Source organism: Leuresthes tenuis, unplaced genomic scaffold (genome assembly GCF_036924035.1).
Source record: "Leuresthes tenuis unplaced genomic scaffold, fLeuTen1.0.hap1 SCAF_21, whole genome shotgun sequence".
Lineage (NCBI taxonomy): Eukaryota > Metazoa > Chordata > Actinopteri > Atheriniformes > Atherinopsidae > Leuresthes > Leuresthes tenuis.
The window spans coordinates 16,254,950-16,278,928 of record NW_027325375.1 but is presented as its reverse complement, the minus strand read 5'-3'; the positions used below and the strand labels follow the sequence as shown (position 1 = coordinate 16,278,928).

Genomic DNA, 23,979 nt, shown 5'->3' with positions numbered 1-23,979 from the left:
TTAAAGATGAACTGCGATGAAAGATCAACGGCAGTCTGCCACTCTGACTGGAGAGGAAACTGTGTCTAAGTAACAGCAAAGAAATTCTCCTCTTCATTTGATTTGCTCGAATAATTTGTTAGTTTCAGTGCTGTCCACTCTCTGTTTTGAAACCTGTGGTTAGCCATGCTATTAAGTCAGATCAAAGACTACATGGCTTGCATGTGATTAAAGCGGCGGTTTTGAATCTCCACTGCTTCCTCTGAGTGATTCTAATTCCATACACCATTATCTCTGTCGTAATCTGCATCTCATCTCTTCTGTGGCCTCCCTGCTAATCTTTCTGGTACAAGCAAAACAACCAAAGCTGCCTGACACATAAAGAGAAGACATGATGATAGAATGAGCTACAAGGTGAACAAATAAATGGGCATGTAGACTGACATAGAGGGAGGAACACTAACTGCCGAGACATTAGTTACTGAGTGATACATTCCTTCTCATCGTTGTGCAATGATGTATGAATAGAACACTGATGCCGACAAGGAAATACAGTTAATGGTTTGAACTGCATTGTTTCAGGTTGACTTCACCCTCTGAATCATCCTCATATTTTCGTTTTTTGGTATTTCAGTCCGATTATCACGCTAGTACATGTAGAAGGAAAGGAAAGAAATCAGGCTGCATTAATGACTGGAGTAGTGGTGTTGTGGATCTGTGCATACCTGCACACGTTGGTATCTGGACTGTTACCTTTCCTTGTGACACACATTTGAGGTTTGTGTCAGGCTATGGTTGTTGCTATCGTTGATCTAGGCCCTCAGGCAGTGAAGATAACAGTGTAGCAGTACAGGTTCAGACAGGCAGGCTACGTCTCAAGCGTCATGAGATTTCCTCTAACATTTTTTCTCAGTTAGTCTACTACTACACTCAGCCATAGATATGCAAAGAACAGCTTATATTAGCCAGTAACCTTTAGGATGACAGCCCTCTTCTTCTCTGAACTTCAACTGACAGCTGGAAATACCACCTTTAGACTTACTCTCTTAAAGTAAGCCAAAAAATACTCAAACTAAAGCTAACTACAGTTAACCCTCCAAACATAAATGCTCGTCAAAGCATAAATTCTTATGAATTTATCAGACATAAATTCATAAGAATGCAAGAGCCAAGTGAAGAATAATGAAATCCAAAGATGAAATGGCTTGATCAGAATTCTTGTGACTTAAACTTTTAATTACACTCAGAATAGGTTGTTCTATCTATATCCTCCATTTGAATTTGAAAACTGACTTAAGTGAGAGTGACTTTTGAAAGTTGATTAAGTAACATTTTTGCTGTCAGTATTTTGACAGTAAAATTTTATTTTCAATAAAAATGTCTGACACCTGCAAACACACAAGAACTAATTAAAAGGATGTTCTGATGTCATACATCAAAATCCTCGCAACCAGCTGTACCTATATAGTACCCTTTGTTGCTCTTTCAAGTCAGAAGATGTTCTGGTTTAGTGATTGTCTCTTGAGATTGTTCTGAGTAACTTTTGTGTTGTTTTAAAATTAAGTTGGGGTTCTTTAAGGTTGTTCAGAGATTTCTTGGAACCATCATGTTGAGTCACTCTGATTTTGATTCATATAGAATTATTTGCTGCTCTTTTGAGTAAGTCTGAGTCTCTTGTCATTGTTTTATGTTTCCTTGCAGTCATTTGACTATCAACAAAATGTTCTTGTCACAGCCAAGAGGCTCTGGACCAGGGGTCTCTTGACTCACTAGACCACTCGATTTGTGCCCATGAGGCCTTATTAGTAATGGATCAATTCCTGACTATAGCTTAGTAAACTCCATGAAGTTATTAGCGTGCTCCTCTTCTGGGCCATATATTTATTGAACTCTATAGCTGGAGACTGCTTACAATGGGTTTACTAATTTTTCAACTTAATAAATCACTATCCAAGTAACGGTCGAATTATTCTTTGTCTGATAGGCTACTCATAATTACTTTGTTTACCTCCAGCACTCAGATGGTTAATCAAGATTGACAAGCAAGGGCCAGTTGCGCATGCGCAGAAGTCGTTGATAGAGGAAACAGCCGGGGAGTAGTCAAACGGTCCACGATCAGGGAGAGAGAGGGAGGGAAAAACGAGAGGAGATAAATAATTCGGGTTCAGCTGAGGTTTTGTCCTCTCAAGACAATTATGTTCTTGTCGCCGCCGTCGCTTCCTCACAGGTGTCTGCTTCCCGGTCGCTGAATGGCGCTGGTTACAGTGCAGCGTTCACCGACCCCCAGCACCAGCTCCAGCCCCTGCGTTTCGGTAAGAGCAGCATTAATTTTTCAGTCCTCCTCCACAAGGGCTTTCCTCGCCACCAAACTCAAATCTCCTTACCGTTTAAGGCGACAGAGGTCTTCGTTTCGGCTGTCTTTTTATCGGCTGCTGACTGTCACCAAGTGCCTTGCCTTTGTACTCGTGCGCATGCGTGACATATATCTGCTCATCATTTTCAGTGAACAATAATAAGTGTCGTTGGTCGCTGCTATGTTAACCTGCCCGAAAATCTTTAGTTATTCTTTGATCGAGGGAACACCTCATTTTGCCTCATTTTAATGTAGTCTGTTGACATGGTTTCTGTTGACACCTTTCTCTCAATTCAAAGGTTTAGCTGCTATTTAGCTACTTCACAAGGTCCAAGACAACAAAGCAACTTATAATGCAGCATGCTAAGAACTGTTTTTTGATTGCAGAACCTCAGCTTAGAAATTTCCATGACATGTTGCATACACTTCCGCCCGTGTCATGCTTTATAACACACTCAAAAGCTGGTATTTACACATTACGTTACTTTCGTGCGCTCTCTTGATATGTATACGAGATTGTGGACCGTTTTTTTTTTTGTTTTTGTTTCTACACGTCAGTCATCTCCCCAGACTGTCTCGCATATTTTTGTCTGTCTGTAACGTGCGTCTGTGCGCGCGCGTATGTCTGTGCGCGGGATGAATACAGGAGTCTGCCCATGTAAAGCACAGGTGCAGGTGGCTGTCCTGTTGCCATTCCTTCTGCTTGCTTTATTTCTGCTGAGGCAGGAACCAAACCAGAAAATCAGAAACAGCGAAAAAGTGATATACAAGCATACTGCTGTACACAACCACCAACACGTCTTGTGTGTGTGCTGCTTTGTGTACTGTTGGCAGTGTTTTCTCAGGCAGTAAAGTTTACAGATTTACACTTTTGTTTAAATCCATAGAAATACCCTTTGCCATCACGGTCAGTGGTTGATGAATTGGTAACACGTATTTATTGCCAGACTCATACAATGAAATCAAATGATTAAAAATGTAGTACAATAAGGATAGCCCGCTACAAAAGTTTTCTCTCTAGATCTAATGAACTGTGTGTGAAAATGATGCCGACAAGGCATCACCCCAGCTGCTGCCAAGTGCTGTCCAGTTGCGTCTGGGTATTGTGTCCCTCTCACCTTTTGTATTCTGACAGTAGAACAGGTTCTGTGAGTAGACATAATGATAAGCATCATGCTATGTACATGCAGATTTGAGCCTATTTTTCCTGTCATCTGTCATCTCGAACAACTCAAAACATGTAAAAGTGTAGATGCGAGTGTGTGTTCTCTGAAATAATCCGTGGGTGAGAGATGTGACTGTGGGCCAGTCTTTTGTGAAAATATATTTTTTAGTTGTGACCAGCACTCGTGCACTGCGATAACAGATTGCACAAACCCATGTCTGGCTTCCTGTGTCTTGCTGTCATGTGATGTGCACTTATGTAAAGCCTGTCATGAGATGCTTGTTTTCCCCACCAGGTTTACTTGAGTGTTCAGCTGAGTTTTGTCTGATAAGGGTGTTTGTAGTGAAAATACCCACAATGTGTCAAGCACACTTGGGCACCATCATTAGCTTAAGTGGAGGAGATTTTCATACTTTTGTTTTGGTCATTGTAGATAATCTCGGCTGTAACACGTGTGCAGGGGTTGGTCTCCAGTCCTAAAGATCCCCGCCCAGAGTGCATGCTCAGGGTTCACATTTCCATACACTTTGGAAAAATCTGCATGTGTTTTCCTTAACAAAGTTTGGGTCATAATAGCATGTGATGTGATGGTATGGAACAGCTGAGATTTACCATGCTACTTACTACATATTATATTTAATTGTAGAGATATAGCCTTACTTATGCTTTATTTGCTTTGCCTTTATTTGAAACTTGCTTATTAATCATATTCAGTGCAACAAACGTAAATAAAGCTGGGATATTACAATCTCGCCATCTCCTAAAGTCCTGCCAACTACACACTTTTACAAGTGCAAAGATGGCTGTAACTATACACTTTGATGTGTAATAGCATGGCGACAACGTTTAATCTCTCAAATGATTTAATCATCACGAAAATAATTCTGAAGGGAGCAGACACGTTAATGGATTCACTGGTTCCAGCATATTTTGCTTTTCATGAGGCGTCCATCAGCGCTCGGTATCGGTTTAAATATCTCTCGGGCTGTTCTGTCTGACAGCCCACAATGGAAACCTGCTTTGGATACTGTTGCTGAAAGAAGCTGAGCACCGCTCTTTGCAGTTATTGCATTGAACTGGATCCGCAACAGTGTCACAAGGCCTGGCAGTAAATACTCGTATCCAGATCCTTTTCTACTTTTATTCTGTGATATAGAGGCTGACGCCTAGGGAATCTCCACTATCGTATAAAAGACACTGCACACATTTTTCATTGGCTCAAAATGTTTGTAGACATAGACAAGTTTTATTGTCATTCAGATGCATAAAGAATGAAATTTCAATACATGGCTCCGACAGTATAAAGATAATAAAAATAACGGTATAAAATAACAGCAGCTGGCAATGTTGACAAGTGTAATACAACAAAAGAGAAAAAAAATAATACTCTTTCATTTCTCTTTTGGATCTGTTCAGTGTTGGCTGGTATCTATGTGTTACCCACTTCTGTGTTTTAGGGAAGCTGTTGATGTTTTAGTAATGTGGTTAAAGCTAGTTAAGCCCACATTTAGAGTAAATGAGATAAGTGTCAGGCATTACAAGATAAGTGTCAAGTGTTTATCTGCCACTAAGCCTTGGCTTTCTCATTTAACATGGCTTCTTATTGGATTTTCCTCTTTGTCTCTCCCTGTTTCCCTGCTTATTTGTATATATGTGAATATGTTGTTCTCTGAACAGGCTGAGGTAATTTTCCTGCAGAGTATGTAAATCGAGTTAAAGCTGAACTCTGCTCCTGCTGCCGTCTCTCTGCACCCGTGCTCTGCTCAGGCAGAACCCAACACAAAGCTGGATGCTGCTTGGAGTTTTAATGTGTTTGTAGCTTAATGTGTGTGTGCATATGGAAGCATACAAGTTGCGCTTTATTACCCAGCGCCGCACAATGGGAACTGGTTACTTTTCCTTTTTCTAACTCTTAGTTAATCCTGCTGAATATCTTTATCTGTTTTTGCTTGCGATGTCTCTCATTTCAAATCAGGCTTTGCTGCCATATTTAAGCTTTCTTTATTGCACATTTACTTACTTAGACTGCTCCCTCAGAGCGCCATAAAATGAATCCAGTAGAGTCATGCCAAAATAATGATTGGTTTATAATGGCCTTTTCCTGCTGTTACTCGCATAGTATTAAACAAAAAGTATTTTCACAAAGCTGAAACAGGGCTTGTTTGTTGTCATTTCACACAACTGTGTTGTGACATAAAGAGAGCAATGATAAGAACTCACAAACTTTACTGTGTCATCATCCAAGTTACTTTGATCATTTTAATCTGACGATATATTGCTTTTTCTGAACTCGGTTGTTGACTTTGTGATCTGTCATCCAGCTGCCACCAGTTCTTAAAACACTACGGTATATACCCTGACATACACATCACTGATAAAGGCTCATGCGAAACATTTGCTTGTTGAAACATTACATCCAGAATCTCACTTTGGTGACTATAGAACCCTATCAGATATAATTATTTTTCCATCTTCCTAGGAGTCCGGTAGCGGGGAGGATGACCGCCGCTCTCAGCCGAGGAGGTAAGGTTGAGATGGATATGATTGTCTCTTCTGTCTCAGATGAAGCTCCTTCATCTTTTTTGTCCCGGTTGCATCAGCGTTTTTGAAAGTGCGGTGTGGTGTGTTTTGCGATCTTGATTTTGAAGTTTATAGTGCAAGGCCAAGTAATTAGAGACACTGAGTAATCGTCATATCAAAACCAAACCAGAACACAAAAGTTTGTACCTCTAAAACCTGACCTGATAGAGCTCAGAGGCACAGGAAAGAAAGTAAACTTCACATCTCTCTGACCCTGAAGACCCTCTTCCTGTACTGCTGTCGCTTGACAAAGCGCTGCTGTGCTATAGTCCTATCTCAATCCAGTACTGCCCCTTGTTCTCTTCGAAGTTGGAGATCTGGTTTATCCTGTTCAACCATACTGGCAACTGTTTTTAGTCCAGCAATCAGCAATTTCTCTACACCCCCTGCTGTTTAATTGTTCTACATGACTCAAATGAGCACTCTTACTTCTCCTTCGTTATGCTGTTACCTTAAACTCACATGAAAGCCTAAAATCCTCTCGTGTGTGAGATGATTAATGATGATTTGCTGGCTGTCCATCAGAGGGCAGCAGCGTCTGTGTCAAAGTCTGTTGTGGGTATGTGGGTCAGCGGGAACTACACTGCTGATCCAGGGACATATTGGTGACCGCTCCCAAAGTTAGAGCGTCTGTGTGGTCATTGGTGCTCTCAGCCATTCATCATAGAGGACTGTGTATTTGTGCAGCTGGGAGTGAAATGTGTACACACACTGTGTGTGTGTCTGTGTACACAACATACATATACATACATGCACAACAACATATAAACAAATTTTAGATGGACCCAATCATATTCCTGCTCTCCTTTTCTATGACCATGCGTTTGGATAAATGTGAAGTTCTCGTGGAAATCAGGTGTTTTCAGGGCTTGATTTGACTGCATGCTGTGCCACCCTCTTACACTATCACCATGTTACATTTTTTAATGGATTACATTAAATGTTGAAATGGAGATGAAGTTCCTAATGAAGAGCTGGGGTTTGTGTTGATTTCAGCTTTTTTCTTTTGTCATTTCTCTTATTTATTCCATTTTGAAAATTCAGTGAACTAGCTCATACCACCACATTTTTCTGCTTCTGCTGGCTGGCCAGGTTGCAGTTGTCTTTGATATGCAGCTGCCTACGTAGTTTGTCCCTTGTCCTGCAGACAGTTTCCAACTTTGTTCTACTTGACAGAAGATGTGTTTTTAGTTGGACACAACCAGTCTGTATGAGGTGGAGAGCTGGGTCATGATTGACTTCTCCAAGCACACCGGGGCTACAGAGCAGAATAGAAAGGCTTGTAAACTTTTCTATCTGAAAATTGTGGAGTTTAAGTCTGTCTGCGGCACAGTTGACTCAATGGAGGTGCAGCTGAAAGGATTTACTTGCGGTGGAGCACTTTTATACACAGCATTATTTGATCATTTAGAAATGTATAATATGAAAGATAGATTATGAATCTACATTGCCAAGCCATCACAGGGCCACACTGACCCAAACGAGACAAACAACCATCTACACTCACACTCACTCCTAGGGACAATTTATAGTCACCAATAAACCTGACATGCATGTTTTTGGACGGTGGGAGGAAGTTGGAGTACCCGGAGAGAACCCATGCATACTAGGGGAGAACATGCAAACTCCACACAGAAAGGCCCCAGCCGGGATCCGAACCAGAAACTCTCTTGCTGTGAGGCTAGGCCTCCTGATGTTTCCAGTGTGAGATAACATAACTAGAGAAAAAAGCCATGGAAAGTCACTTTTTCCTTCAACCAGGTGAACGAAACAGGGTGTACCTTGTCTCTTGCCCAATGACAGCTGGATATGCTCCAGCCCCTCTGCAACATAATTAAAATAATTGATAATTATTTTAAGGGTAGCCAGCAATAATAATTAAAAGGTTTCAATCAAAGTTTCAATCAAACACAGATCTGACAATATCCTGTTACCAAATAATTTGTCTTGTGCATCTCTGGAAAGATGCAAACAGGCTCTCTACCCTCTACCTGAGCCCGCTCACACCGCACATTACTGACGTATTTGCCTGTCGTGCTGTAGAAGCCAATGGCTACAACATAGCTCATCTCTGACACAGGTAGCGACATTCATTCAGACTAGTATGTAGCGGTGCAGTGTGTGCTTGCGTAAGCGAGGTCCACTGCAGTGCTGCTGATTAAACTCGGTGACATCAGCAGGATGGTGACATCAGCTGAAGCAGCAGCATCACTGTTTTATTGAAGAGAAATTATAAAGAGACTGAGACATTTTTGATAATTCTGCAATTGTAGAGTTAATCTTTATGATGCATCAGTTTGATGAGGGAAAAAAGTGGAGAGAGAAGTTATTTTTCTGAATGAGGAAGATGTTGCTCAAATTTAGCAGTCCGTTTTTGTCTCTCCACATTTCTTTTGACTTACAATTACACGTGTATGTCTTTAAGACTTGTACGTTATCTGTCATACTGATTAGACCGTTATTAATCGGATTAAACTAGATCTAACGGCACATAAGTTAGTGCTAATCACTGATGAGTTTGTTTGTCTGTGTTTGAAGTAAACAAATAACCTTGGTTGTGTTGTACTTTAGTGTTGTGATCACTAAGGTCGCTGTCTATGTTTTTGTATACATGGAAACTGTAGAGCAGCAGCGGGGTGTCTGGTGTCTGTCTGCCCATAAAACCACATCCTGGTCTTCGCTGCTTGTCATTGGATGGTATGAATTTCAGTCGTCAAACAGGAGGGAAGTCAGGTGGAACTTGAGAAATGGGTCCAACAGTCATAAACGTGTGGGTTGCTGAGACGATGATGTGGCCTGTGATTGTTTTTAGCTAGACCTGCAAGGCTTTTACAAAAGGAAATTTTGAAGGGGTCAGTGTGAGGGACATAGAACTGCATGACAAGAAATGAGACACATCGTCTGGCATTTTACCAGGAAGCTGATGTGTTTTTCTGTAATGTTTGGATAAAGTGGCTGTTATGCATTAACAACAAGTATTTAAGTCTCATAAGTGTCACTAGCTTTAGTCTTCCACTCGCTTGGCTTAATGTTTGACAGTACTGAAACACGTTTCATTGTACACACTTGGACATTTTAAAACACTTGTGACCGAGCAGACACAGGCCACTGATAGACATATCTTGAAATATGAATTTGCTGTCAGGTGGAGTCACAACGTGTCAAGTGTCGCTGACTCTGGTGAGAATGTTCCTCAGACCTAGTGCTGGTTATGCAACTCTGTTATCCTTCCTCCAGCAGCAGGAATGAAATAATACAAATGTGATCCACAGTGTCCAGATGATGCCTCCTGCACGTGGTTAAGAGGGTAATTGATGATCAGGAAACAAGTTGCAATGGAGGCTTTTTCTGTTTATGTTAATTTTTTTAGTGTCACTGCAGTGGTTTCCATCCGTCCATTTTTCTATAACGGCTTAATCCAATTTAGGGTCACGGGCTGGAGCCTATCACAGCTGCCGTTGGAAGAGGTACGACATACACCCTGGACGAGTCTTGTGATGCTGTGTAGTTCTTAAATAGAAAGAGAGTTACTCCACTTTGTTCAGCGTGCTCTCTAAAGTAAAAGATATCAGTAATTGGGCTTGAAACCACTTTTTCAATTATACGAAAGTAAAGCATCTAAGTCATACAAGTTGCATGGCCTCTGCTGAATGTAACATATGAGTCCAAGTGGTGAGGATGGAATGAAAAGTGGAAAGTAAATAGCCTATGAGTAATGCACTCAACCACAAAGCTATGACTTTACTGCCGCACAGCTGAGAGTAAATGTAAACATACAGAAGGCTTTTAGACATCTTTTTTATTTGGCTGCACTGTGATACGTTGACAAAAAAAATGCAACAAACATGCCAGAAAAACATTAGTGATAGTATAATTCTTTTCCCCATTGATCTCCACCATTGATCTCCACAGATCAAGTGTAATTTCTGTGCCCATGTGTCATGCAACTGAACCACGTGTTTATTTGTGGTTTCCTGGACTTTGGACTTGGGTAAGTAGTACAATACAAATGGCCTTAAGTGGCATTAAATGGACACTGGAAGGTTTTCTGATCTCTCATCGGGAAAATTAAAAAAAAAAACAGAACGCCACCAATAGTCACATTTCCTCTCCCCTGAACTACCACATTTTACATTTTTCTGCAAAAACGTTGTCTGTCTGTCGTTGTCTTTTTTGTTTTTCTTTATCTAAATTAAACTTAGGGCAGCATCCACCTATTTCACTGCTAAGTTTATTCTTCATAAAAAAAATTTAAAAAAAAGCTGCCATGTTTCTCCCACATATAGAAGTGAAATGACGGAATTTTGTGGTCAGACCTTCCACCTCGGGATCACTTCCTGTACCAATATTTTCCTTAAGGTAGGCTACATTGGAAACTATTTGAACTCGAAGCATAAGAAATTCCATAAATGAAGATCCTGTTTGGATCCACCTCAGGATCACTTCCTGTACCAATACATAGTTGTACATACCGCTGTTGTCATGAATTGGACCTTGTGTGTCTCCTCCCCTTCAGCTGTAGGATTTACCACAGCCTGCTGCAGAAATGAGGTAGTATCAATGAGCAGATGGTGGTGCACCTGCTCAGTGCGCGTTTCTTTGTATAGTAACAGCGCGCTCCTCTAAATCTCCCCCTTTTCATATATATATTTATATATAGATAGATATCTATCTGTCTATATATATACATATCTATCTATAAATATATAGATAGATATATATCGAGACGACTAAGACGTATGAGTTTACACCCTAGTTTTTGCATTTGAACAACTACCAGTTTTCCTTGTGACCACCTCTGCAGTCAATCGTTGGTTATCTGTAACCACCACCCACTTCTGGACGTCCTGCTCCCGCGGTCCGATCAGTGATGCTACCTGGTTTTGTGACCGCCCCGCGCAGCTCATCTGCCGGCTGCTTCTGCGCCTGCTGCGGGGCGAACATGAAACCTTATTTCACTGAGAACTCCGTGGTCTCTCGGGGGAAATATATCAACTGTAAGTGTACTGAATGCCTTGCTCCTACCCGTATAGAAATGATACTTTTTAACCCTTGTATGGTATTCGGATCAAATTGACCCGTTTCAAATCTTAAAACGGTACAAGTATACATTTTTTCTACCTGAAACTCAATGGCCTTAGCTGATTTTCTGTGATAAACATGTACAAACAAACAAAAGTGCTACACATGCTACTATACCCCACACATTTACATCCTTCATATGGTCTTCGGGTCAGTTTGATCCCACATGCACAGAGACACACAGAAACATGCCCACACAGATACACACAATGTTACATTATTATCATCAAAGCACAGAGAAGCTGTTTGTTCTCACTTTCTTTTTTAGATGTTATTCCACAATATTGTAAAAATCAAACATTTTCTTGCACTATATGCTTTGCACCAGCACATCAAGGGGGTGACAAAAGAAATAAATACCTCTAAATCACAGTACAGTCTTCCACCATCAGTATGACCAAAAAATTTAGCTGCCAGAGGGCTTTGGAATTCATATTTGAAGAGAGTCAGGCACATAGCGATGTTGAATAGGAAGATTTCTCCGAATATGAGGATAATTTCGATTCAGAGTGTTCTGATTCTGAAAGTGAATTTGAAGATGGCTTGGAATATGCACCACAAGGAGCACCACAGGTGCCCACTGGAGCAGCAAAAGAGCCAGCCACTGGAAGAGCCCCCCTTTTGAGATGCTGATTCCGACTCAGTTCAGAAAACGATTCTGGATATGACTAATTTTGAAAGGAGTGTTTTTGGTGATCAGTGGAAAGAGATAGACATCATGCATTTGCATGCCTACGTTGGCATCCTCATCCTTGCTGGTGTTTGACCCAAGGGACACCAGAGGGTCCCAAAAGGGAAGACCATATAAGGGGTAATGTGAACTTCTGTTACATGGCGTGTTTTTTTTCAACGTCAGTATATGCTCGTTGTTGGCCGTTTGAATCTGAGTGAGCCACTCACATATTAAACAACAGGGTAGCTACTCTACTCTGTATTGACAGTTCATGTTGTTCCCCTCACTCTCCACTCTTGCTCGACAAAGGCTTGTGGTTTTCCAATGGTGACTAAGTGGGAAGGAAATGACAGCACAGTGGCAGCACAATTTGTGGCTGCAGGACATTTCCCTCTCTTTGCTCCATGAGAGCTCCATGAGAGCAAAGAGAAGGAATTTTAGATAATTCTACAACTGTAGAGTTAATCTTTATGACGCATCAGTCTGATGGAGGGGAAAAAAGTGGAGAAAGGAATTATTTTTCTGAATGAGGAAGACGTTGCTTAAATTTAGCAGTCCGTTTTTGTCTCTCCACATTTATTTTGACTTACAATTACACGTGTATGTCACATGTATGACATTCATCTGTCAGATGCTTCTCCTGCTCTCCCCTCCACCTGCCTCCTCTTCTCTCACTGTGTTTCAAAAGCATCCAGAGGGTGCACAGGCAAACAAGGCACACAGTGTACCTTAGACAAACTCCGAGAATGTAAATGATTTGACAGCCAGTGTCCTTCAAGAGTACATTCTGGGGATAACACTGAGATTAACTGTCAATTCATATGTTTAATCAACAAAACCGAGATGGATCTGTTCTGCATTTAGACATTATTTGCACTTTTAGATAATATTGGGTTTGTCTGTGTGCACAGGCTCAGCTGTCTTCTCTTACAGTGTATCGGCATTAAGATCCTTCAGGTTTGTCTGCGTTTGTGTTGTATTTTCCCACATTTTCTCTCTAAATTCAGTGTTGCCAGTGCTTTGAGTACATCTAATTCCCGTCCAAGTCTTGGCTGGCCTGAGGACGGAATGAAGACTTTGTTTAAAAGTGAAGAGTTCAACTAAAATACAGTTTAAATAGCCTAATTAAAATACATGTCAGTATTTGTGATCATTTTTTTATTTACCGGTATTTATTATTGGAACATATTGTTAGAGTCTTTTTGAATGTCAGAATTGAAAGAAGTTAAGATTTTGGTTGAAATTTGTACAAACATGCACATACCATTATTGTTATTATTAATCTAACTAAAGTCACTTTACTAGTTTAAGCACTGCTTTCTGTCCCACTTTCCCCCCTTTTCCTCTGTTCCTCACCTCCTTCATCCTCATAGCAGATGGACTTTTTCAGACTTCCTGTCTGGTCCTTCCTCATGCTTGGCCCGTGTTTATCATTGCAGCCAGTAAGGAGAAAAGAAAAAAAACTAGGGATAGTCAGTGATCACTGGTGTTAGTGGTGAATCTGCTTTGTCTCTTCGGCGTACCACACTATGAGATTTTTAACTTTGATGTCAGGTAAATTCCAAGCCCAGAGGCTCTTTGTTGAACATGAAGAACAGTCCATGTAATGCTCAGTTTGGGCTGTAATTCATAAATTGTCAGAGAAATTGTAAAATCAAAGGAATGCCTTAAGACCGTTACGTAATGCTATTGTTCCGGGAGCAGTCGCCCCTGAGCAGCATAATGTAGCCGGAGCTGCCAATTAGTAGTTGACAGTAGTAGCGTCCCAGTCAAAGCCAAGTTACTCCCACATTTTGAAAAGGCATAAAAACAAACTAGTCTCTTTTTTTTCTTTTTTTTTTCTTTTTTAATAAACTCAACAAGACAGTACATCTTAGCTTATTGTGCCTCTGTAGTTTTGTAAACATGTCCATTTCAATTAAGCCAACATGTAATTGGAAGCAGCTGGTTTTTGTTGCCCATTGTCGTCAAGTGTCTTGAGCTCATAATCCTTCCCTTTATTGTTATGTGTAAGAATGTTTCTTATGGAGGTCATGGGTGTTGTTAAGCAAACTTAAAACTCAGTCATCCTTTTTGAAACACTTCTGACATTTAGAGGGTAAAATCCTTCATAAGAGATACCTAACAGATATGTTCGTACTAAGGAACTTGAACAAGTGATGACATTACATACAGTTGGAGGATCAAATGTCTTGAAATTTTGAACCATTATGAACAACTTTTCCATCGCGTTCTTAGCCCTCTTGTTTATATTGTCTAACCAATTGTACAAAATCAAAAGACATGCAGTGTATTATTATATGCACATTACAAAGAAAGTCGGCTTGTGCACCCAAAGAAATCGGAGAGCATGTTTGTTTTGTCTTGGCAGAAAGCACCTGGCCTGCCTCCCATCCAAATAGATCTCCACCTAAGCTTGCCCGCATTAGCCAATCACAACTGTTTTTTTAAAAAGGAGAAAAGAAAAAAAAAAACACAGATAAGGCTTGTTGCTTAGAGTAACGTCGCACGCTTCATGGGTCGGATTGCTCGTGGGGCTGTACAGGCATTTTGGTTTACGCCTTTTGATCGCCTTGGAAATGCACAGAGAGCTTCTAAACCAATTAAATTGTATGCATTTGACTGGCAGTACCAGGCTAAGAGGCACAACATCCTCTCCTTTGAGAGGCTGCACTAGAGATGCTTTTACCATTAACAAAAAAAAAAAAAAAAAAAAAGGCTAAACAATTAATTGATTTGCAGGCTCTCTATCTGTTGACAGAGCCCTCCAGTAATTTGTTTAGTTTGTGTTGAATGTAGCCACTAAAGTAAAGCCACGACTTATAAAAGCAGCTACAATGGATTTTATGTTGCATATATTGGTGGTTATCACTCACTTCAGTTTTTCTTTCTGTGTTTTGTCCTCTGTGTCTGTGCAGCATCAGTGAAAGTTTCCTGACAGTTAAAGGAGCTGCTCTCTTCTTACCTCGTGGAAATGGCTCCTCCCCTTCTTCTGCCTCTCACTTCTCCCAGCTGCGGAGTAAACATGCAGGTGAGGCCAAAGGTTCTCCTCAACAGCCGCTGCCTGTTTACCAGTTGCATTCTTGTGAAATAAAGTGACATTTTTGCTCAGCTGCTGTTCATCACTCTCAAAGTTGTTGCTCTCCTCTCACCAGGAGACATACAGCAGCATCTACAGACCATGTTCACTCTCCTCAGACCAGAGGACAACATCAAGCTGGTCTGCACACGCCTTGATATGTAAACAATATTAAGTCAGGACGTTGTTAGGGAGCCGTCAAGTCATCACCTGCAATTTTTCCCCAGGCGGTTCGTTTAGAGAGCGCCCACTCTCAGGTGACCCGCTACATGGTGGTGGTCTCAACCAATGGTCGTCAGGACACAGAGGAGAGCGTGGTGCTGGGGATGGATTTTAGTCCAGTAGATGGGTGAGAAAGTGACACACACAAACCCATACGCTAGTTACAATACTGCGCATGAAGTTGTAACATGGAGAGTTCTTCTCCCTCCAGCTCGTGTTCTGTGGGGCTGGTTTTGCCTTTATGGAGCGACACCTTAATCCACCTGGATGGAGATGGGTAAGAGCTTTACTAGTATGCTGTAAGAGCAAAGCGCTCAGTAAACATCAGTTTGCAAAGATGGCTGTCAAAGTCTTTTTTTTTTTTTTTTTTTAAAGTCGGTTTATCTATTTATTAACTCCACTTCTCTTTGCTGTGCTTCCTCTCTTATTGCTTTTAGAGGTTTCAGTGTGTCAACTGACAGCCGAATACATGTATTCAAGCCTGTTTCTGTGCAAGCCATGTGGTGAGTCACGCTGCATTAATCACACAGCTAAATAGAAATGAATACCTTTGTGTTCCCTTACATTGTTGGTATTAGATTTGTGCCATCTATTTGCAGGAAGAATTCAGCTTCTGTCTTAAAAATAATCATATTTTTCTGTCCCTGAACTGCTTCACAGGTCGGCCCTGCAGTCACTCCATAAAGCCTGCGAAGTGGCTCGTTGTCACAACTACTTCCCAGGCAGCTTATTCCTCACGTGGGTCAGCTACTACCAAAGCAGGGTCTGCTCTGACCAGGCTCGCATTAATGAGTGGAATACCATGCAGGACGTACAGTCACATCGTGCCGACTCGCCAGTGCTCTTCTCTGATGTGTAAGTATTCACATTGTCTGGTTTTTCCACTTTCTCTTTTGCCTCTACCCCCCCCCCCCCTTTTTTTTTTAAATGGCGTTATCAGATTATGGGTATTTATTGAAATACTGAAAGATTTGCAAATGTTAAAAAAGATTCACACATAAAAATAAAAAAAATTTACAAATTCCAATGTTTCTGCAGTCCTACAGAAAGGGAGCTGACAGAGCGACAGATCAAAACCAGCTTGAGGGAAATTATGATGCAGAAAGATCTTGAAAATGTCACCTGCAAAGAGGTGAGTGGGCGCTTCTGATACTGGATTTGGAGGGGCTCCAAGCAGATGTCATCATCACTTAAATCTTTTGCATCAGCTTTGGTCCCCCTCGGTAATAAAATGTTTTGGGGGAAAAAACAAAAAGAAAAAATAATGTTGTCCTCTAATTATCAGGAATTAGCTGAACAGCAAATTATTGACTTCCTTTCATGTGTAGTTTTGCCCACATGCGCGTCTGTTCTCTGACCATCCTGCAGATCCGAACGGAGCTGGAAATGCACATGACATGCAACCTGCGAGAGTTCAAGGAATTCATTGACAATGAGATGATCGTCATTCTGGGCCAGATGGACAGTCCTACGGAGATCTTCGATCACGTCTTCTTGGTGGGTTGACAGCAAAGCTCTCATCTGCTGCATTTTTACACCAGCGAATACAAACTCCCCTTCTGCACACTTGAAAGATGTTTCACCACTCTGCACATGAGGCCTGATCTGTGTTTGGAGAACCTGCACAATCTGATTTATTCTTGTGTAATTCTATGCTCTGCCTAATTTTAAGGTACTTTGGTCTTGTTTTGTTTGATGTCAGGCATGTATTACCACAGGATTTAAGCATTATGAAAAGCTCGGAACAAGTCTGAGGATTGCTTTTGTTTCCTACAGGGATCCGAGTGGAATGCATCCAATTTGGAAGAATTGCAGAAGAGCGGGTAAGGAGGGGCAACAACTATAAATATAAATACAATTTTATAAATAAAAAATATTTTCTAAACATTCTCCAGGTAACATTTAGTCATCTCTCATCTGCTTCCAACTTTGTGTCTCTTTGCCGTGCAGAGTTCAGTACATCCTGAATGTAACGAGGGAGATAGACAACTTTTTCCCTGGCGTGTTTGAATACCACAACATCCGTGTCTACGACGAGGAGGCCACCGACCTGCTTGCCTATTGGAATGACACCTATAAGTTTATATCCAGAGCTAAGTGAGTTCCAGATCACATGTCTTTATAATCTAATAAGTGGTCCTTCCACTGGCACCTGAGTGGAGAATTGGCACCACCAACTATCTCAAAAATACATTTTAATGAACATCTATTGATATTAATCTCATGGATTTAGTGTTTATCAGAATGTAAAAGAAGAACAATGCAATCTGAATGATAACTTAAATCTAATAAACAGCCTATGGTTTAACTAGAACACCCAATCTGCCAAACTAAGAAAGACGGCCTCAGCTGCAGTTCAGTTTGGATCTTATTTGTGTAAGGCATATGTGTCATATTGAAATATAGGCCTAAACTATAACAAAGAAAGTTAAATCTTTCATGTGATTTGTACGATAGCTATCAGCTTGTCATTATCATGACAGCCATGATAATGAGTAACCTATTCTTCATCTCTACCCCAGGAAATCTGGGTCCAGGTGCCTGGTGCACTGCAAAATGGGAGTAAGTCGCTCTGCAGCCACAGTGATTGCATATGCCATGAAGGAGTATGGCTGGGATTTGAAAAAGGCTTTTGATTACGTCAAGGAGCGTCGAACTGTGACCAAGCCCAACCCTTCTTTCATGAGACAGCTAGAGGAGTATCAGGGCATTCTCCTGGCCAGGTAACAATACACAGACACAAATCACTCAGTGACAAGAAATGCTGTAAAGGAATATGCACACACAGCTAATAACAAGTACTTTACCTTTCCAATTTTTGGGGAGTGTTTTTTTTTTTTTTAAATGTTTTCTTCTTTTCCCCACAATTTTTGTATCTGCAACTGCCACCACTTTCTGTTTTGTGTGGAACATGCTGTGCTTGTTGTAAGTTCTTTTTTTTGGGACTTTGGGTTGGCCAAACAAGTCAAACATACACCTTTTTATAAACTATATAGAATTGTGATGGTAAAATTGCATTATATTTTATCTGTGAAACACTGCATGTAACCCTATAAAACAGGACATGCGTGACTTGAAGAACGCCTCTTAAAACAAGTTTATTGTATTTTTTACCAATCTATCCTTTTCTTCTACAGCAAACAGAGACACAACAAACTGTGGCGTTCTCACTCCGATAGCGATCTGTCTGAGCACCATGAGCCACTGTCCAAATCCTATGCCCAACCCCACAGTCTGGGTCGCTCGGACCCCCACAACCAGGCCAGAAGCACAGCAGGTCCTTCTGTGAAAGAACTGCTGGATTCATTGGGAACTCCGTCCAGCTCTGGCAAAGCAGCACACTCCAGTAGCCAGCCTGATACTGGCATCCAGTCCTATCGGTTTGGATCTACATCCTTTAAAGGAATGGCAGCTCTATCAGGTGATTCTGAAGCTCGAAGCCTTAAATCTCCCTCTCATTCTGCTGTAGTACAGAGCAGACAGGTGGCCCCTCCTCGTCCTGTTTCCACAGCTGGTTCTGTGTCTTTATCTCCCCTGCTTGCCAACGGCTTATGTGACTCTGAGGAGCAGCCTTCATCACCTCCTCTCTCCCAGTCGAAGGTTGCCACTGTGGTGCCCCAGCCTCCATACACTGATAGAGTGACTGTTGCACAAAGTGTTTTGGTGGGCCAGCCTCACCCGCCTCCTTCCTTTCACCACCTACCCCTCTCTCCCACTCCGTCCCCAGCTCTGTCCATGCAGGACGAAGCTGTCAAACCACAGGTGTCGTCCTGCTCTCTGCCTGCGATGAAACCATCGTCGGTGCCTGCACCCATGACAACACAAACACCAAGCACCCAACAAGCTCGACCCCTCTGTGTATCTGCAGCGTTGCTTGTCAAAAAAACAGATGGTGACCAACGGATATATAGCTTGTCTTTGGACAGTTTAGCTGCTCATCCTCCCTCCACTAATGATTTCATCAGCTATCCCAGTGCCATTCCACAAGACAACGTGCTGCTGTTCGGCCACAGCGCTGATCACATAAACTTTTTTAGTGCCAGAGAAAAGTTCAAGGGAATGAGTCAAGATGGTAAAACCCTTAGTGCTGCAGTGCAGCAATCGTCCGTGCTAAAGAGTTGTGGGAAAGAACATCAACCACTGCCTCCAGATGTCCTTACTAGTGAGGAGGAGAAAAGAAAGGTAAATTTTGCTTGTATAAACTTTCCTAACTTGTTTTTTCATATCAAACAACAGAATACTTGTATAAACTTTGGGCGGTATAAGATTTCTTCTCCAGCCTCTTTTGTTCTCCGGTCTCAGTTTGTGTGCATGAAGAGATGTTTTGATCTCTTTCTAGGCTAAACTTTTGCAAGAGGCCCAGATAAATTTAACATTGATTACTAAATTGTTTTTCGGAGGAAAATTCCACAGTAGTTAAATATTTTGTCTCACATTGTTACTGTTCGTTTCAATAGGCTTGAGCTCAAGTGTACCCCCTGGTGTCTTTATGGATGGAATACTACATGTGAAATATCTGTCAAATCTGTATCAGTTTGACTTGAATATCCTCTGAATAACTCTAAATTGTCTTTTAAATTTTCTCTACTTTATAGGAAACAGACGTTCCCGTGCAGGTCACAGGAGTGAAGCCCACAGAGACTCTCAGCAAACCTGAAGGCTTCCAGGACCAGGAAGTAACAAAGCTGGGGCAGGAAATGGTGGATCAAGATGTTTTCCCACACAAGGAAGCTGAGAATGTTAAAGGGGAAATGAAAAACAAAGAGGATGAGGAGGGGGCTAGGCTCTACAGCGACTGGACGAGGGGGTCTGTGCGGCGTGTCACACAACAGCTAGAGCAAAGAATGAAACAAGAGCATGAGACTCCTTCGCCCTCGTCTTCACCACCGTCCCTCTCTGGTTGCACCTTGTACTCTCAGCGTCATCCGCACAGCATTCATTGTACAACAGTGTTTCCGCCTCGGGGTGCATCAGTTTGCCCGCAGGGGTCTGTGGGTAGCACTTTGCAGGAAGACCAGGATGAGGAGGATGGTAAGTTTGGACCGGTTAAAAGGGGGAGTGCTCTTGTAGTTGAGATGAGGAACTTAGGAAATAATGACAAAAGACACCAACTCAAGCCTGCTAATGCTAGATTGGGTTCTACCTCTTCTTTTCACTTCTCTGCCCAGTCTCCTTTTGCCTCATTGAACTTCCTGTGTTTGGAGGGAGTGACCGAGCTTGAGTCACGCACAGACTTGGACTGTTTCACAGCGGGAACCCACAGTGACATCATCATGAGGGAGACGTGGGAGACTTTATGTGAGTTGGGTGCCTTCCTGCAGCAGGTGAGCATGAGTGGAGGTTGCAAAGCCAGGCATGTTGGACCGGCTCTGGAAACGACTCAGAAGCGAGGCAGCAGTGTCCAGAAGAGGGCTAGGGAGGTGGAAGCAAGGATTCGCCAGGCAGGACTAACCCCTCCATCCTTGATGAAGCGGTCGGCCTCACTGGCCAAACTGGGCTGCTTGGAGCTACTCGCCAATGATCTGAGTGAGTGGGAGCTCAGCCGATCCCCTGTAGCTCTGCCCTCAGCAGCTCCAATCCACACAGTTTCTGATGAATCAAAGAAGCAGCGAGTCCACAACTCTCCTTCCTTAAGTGATGAGCAACCAGGAGCCCTCAATATTGCTGCAAACAGGCTTTCTGAAGATGGAGAAACCTCACCTGGAGTTTTTCTGCCATCAGATCAGAGTCCGGAGAGAGGAAATCTCCTAAACACTGGCCAAGATTCTTGCAGTTTGCCCGACCCGACACTTCTCACAGCAAGGCAGCAATATGGAAGGACTCATCCCCTGAGGCGGCTCAAAAAGAGAACCGTTAGTAGTACCCTTTACCACACCATGTAACCCTCACAGCATTTGTCTGTATTATGTGTGAGAGTGAAAGGGATTGTGCACCTGTAAGAACTGGAAATCGAATGCATATGTTAGATTTATTCAACAACACAAACAAATGCCTTTTGCCTTAAAGGATGCGTTTAGTAGATTCTGTATGTTGTTCCCTACAGATCCTCCAAGATCCTCTTAAAATTTCTGTGTGAAACCAGCCTCCATGTAAGAGCAGTGACAGGGCTGTGACGGTTCCAGCAAACTGAAATGAAATTGAAGTCAGATTTGTTTCAACAATAGTTTTTTTAAAAGCAGCAAAAACATTTAGATATAAAATGTGATTTTAATGTAGAAATGCCTGAGCCTACACATACTCTCTGTGTACCTCATTCCTGGTTTCTTCCTGATTGGTTGGATGAGTAAATATTTCAACCCGATGTTAGGGGAAGCCTGTTTTCCATTTCCCTTTATTTTTTTATTATTTTTTTTAATTTGCAGTCCTTCATCAATATTTGCAAGTTACATCGGAGAGAAAATGATGCAACTGATCCTCTGATGCAGTCTGTAAACGAATCTCTTTCACATCCCAGTAACAAAGACTTGATGATCTAAAATTGGTAGAAATATCACGCATCAGAAATATCAGTGACATGCAGCAGAATCAATTATCGGCACAGAAGATCTCATGTTAAACAACAGGCATCATTGATTAGTGTTTTCCTGCAAACAAACCTGTATCCAGAGGTGGTGACGATAGGAACTGAAAACTGTCACATATCAGTTACAAAATGCAAAGAGCGGTGGCGTGTTTATTCATTATTAGTTTTTTCTTTTTTTCTTTTCTTTTTTTATGGCACAATACCTCAACCAAATCTGACCTTCACAAATGTCAGGTACTGGCTTCCTGGAATGTCCTCCTCAGTCCGAAACAATTTGAACTTGATAAACTGGAATAAACTTGTCTCTTTCATGTCTTCGCAGTTTTGATGCCACTCAAAGATTCCTTATGTATAACTGTAAGAGAGAGAGAGAGGGGTTAAGGTTTGGGGGTTAAAGGCAGGGTGTACATTTGTGAGTTTTCTGCTGTGTTCTCTTTGGGATTAAAAGGTCTATATCGTTAGTGTCAACATTTTAGGAATTGTACATGTTTTATATCTGGTTTGTGTTGAGTGGGTCTGTGTAGCACAATTTTACCACATGGATGTGTACTTTTATTTTTATTTTTCAAATTTGATCTCTTTTGTACAGATTTTAGGAGTGTGCCTCTGACTGGCTAGTGAAGCTTCTCTGCAATCGGAAATGTCTGTACAGGGACGTCTGTCAAACATGCACTTTACTCCTTTTTTATTTTTAAATGTCTTTCTTTTACATGTGGTTGCTACCTTTGGGGAACATACTTAGGTAGCAGTGGGTGTTGGGTATGTCTGTGTTTTGTCAAAACTTTTTTCTTTTTGGTTTATTTTAAACTATCAGTGTAAATATTCTTTTATATCATGTGGTTCAACTGTGGCCATTAAACAATGGAAATTATTAAGAGCCGTGTGTGTGTGCGCGCATGTGTGAAAAGTTACGACAAACCTGAATATAAGAGGAATGGTACAAGCAGCCCCCAGTGACGGTATTTACTTGTGGCGACGTAAATAATAATGAGACAGGAGACAGACGTGAGTCGAGTCCATTTACTCGACAAAAATATAATTAATACAACAACGATAACTCTGTAACTTGCACTGTTGCTAGGCAACAGTCCACCACAAAGTTTTTAGACCCCCACTCCAAGATACGGAAGGGCCCATCCTTGGAGGGATGCCTGCGGGGAATTGCTTCTGGCCACATGGTTGTCCTGTCCACCTTGGTGAGGGGGGGACGGAGGAGGAGTCAACGGGCTGATTTGACGAGCTTCTTCGGCGTATACAGCCATTAAGACCGGAAAAAGCAACTGCCAGAAATTACGTTCTGAATGGACCAATCACAGCCCTTACGGTCCACGTCAACTTGACGAGTAGTTAGGATTGCACGATAGTTAGGTGCACGTTAGGCTACGGCATAGGGGTCTACGTCGACTTGATGCAGAAGCATAAACTACACTTTAACGTCACTCGGTGTCAGCCCTGTTGGGGTGCTGTGTCTGCTTCGCACACTGTCAGACATGTTCGTTCTGTCGGGGTCATCAGTTTGGAGACGTAAATAATAATGATGAGACAAGAGACGGAGGTGAGTCGAGTCAGTTTATTCTCCACAAAAATATAATTAATACAACAACAGTGTTATATTGGTGTAGGAAACACGGAGAAAGGGAATGGCTGAACTAGTTGCTGTATTCAGTCAATCCTCAGAGTTTATATCACAACATACATTTCCTCACCTTCTCCTCTACTTCAATTGTTACCCTTAACCTGTTAAGTTACATAGCCCCCTACTGGTGAAGGGAATACATATTCTTATTCAGTCCAAAGTATTGGAGTCCTTTACATTTATAGAAGTGTCTGTAAATGCAACAAACAGTAACTCTGTAACTTGCACTGTTGCTAGGCAACATGTAAAAAGTCAAAAGTCAATTTTATTTCTATAGCACATTTCATGTACAAAACAATTCAAAGTGCTTTACATAAAATAAAAGCATTGCAGCGGGGAGCAGAAAAAGCCTTGAAAATTTGTAAAAGAATATAAATATAAATAAATAAAATAATTAAAATGAATTCAAACGAGCAAAAGTCTAGATAAGTTAAAATATACCGTGTAGATTTCATGTATAGATACATGAGAAAAAAAAAAAAGAAGGGCTGCACGGTGGTATGGTGGTTAGCACCGTCACCTCACAGCAAGAGGGTTCCAGATCCCTGCCTGGGGCCTTTCTGTGTGGTGTTTGCATGTTCTCCCCGTGTATGCGTGGGTTCTCTCCAGGTACTCCGGCTTCCTCCCACCATCCAAAAACATGCATGTTAGGTTAACTGGTGACCTTAAATTGTCCGTAGTAGGAGT

At 41.7% G+C, this 23,979-nt stretch overlaps 1 protein-coding gene across 1 annotated transcript; it reads left to right on the top strand.

Moving 5' to 3' along the window:
• Window positions 1-2,046: 2,046 nt before the first annotated feature.
• On the top strand, window positions 2,047-22,533 carry ssh2b (slingshot protein phosphatase 2b). Its single transcript, XM_072374353.1, has 15 exons — window positions 2,047-2,291; window positions 5,977-6,020; window positions 14,751-14,863; window positions 14,988-15,052; window positions 15,139-15,260; window positions 15,345-15,410; window positions 15,571-15,636; window positions 15,794-15,988; window positions 16,172-16,265; window positions 16,502-16,630; window positions 16,910-16,956; window positions 17,084-17,230; window positions 17,656-17,856; window positions 18,271-19,315; window positions 19,729-22,533. The coding sequence occupies exons 1-15, from the start codon at window positions 2,229-2,231 to the stop codon at window positions 21,013-21,015; spliced, it is 3,684 nt and encodes a 1,227-aa protein (XP_072230454.1). The 5' UTR covers window positions 2,047-2,228; the 3' UTR covers window positions 21,016-22,533.
• Window positions 22,534-23,979: the final 1,446 nt, after the last annotated feature.

Bases quoted from the DNA above. Each gene is read 5' to 3' on its own strand.
- ssh2b (XM_072374353.1), top strand. From the start codon at position 2,229: ATGGCGCTGGTTACAGTGCAGCGTTCACCGACCCCCAGCACCAGCTCC. The intron at 15,637-15,793 runs GTGAGTCACGCT...ACTGCTTCACAG, and splicing joins GTTTCTGTGCAAGCCATGTG to GTCGGCCCTGCAGTCACTCC. The intron at 15,989-16,171 runs GTAAGTATTCAC...ATGTTTCTGCAG, and splicing joins CCAGTGCTCTTCTCTGATGT to TCCTACAGAAAGGGAGCTGA.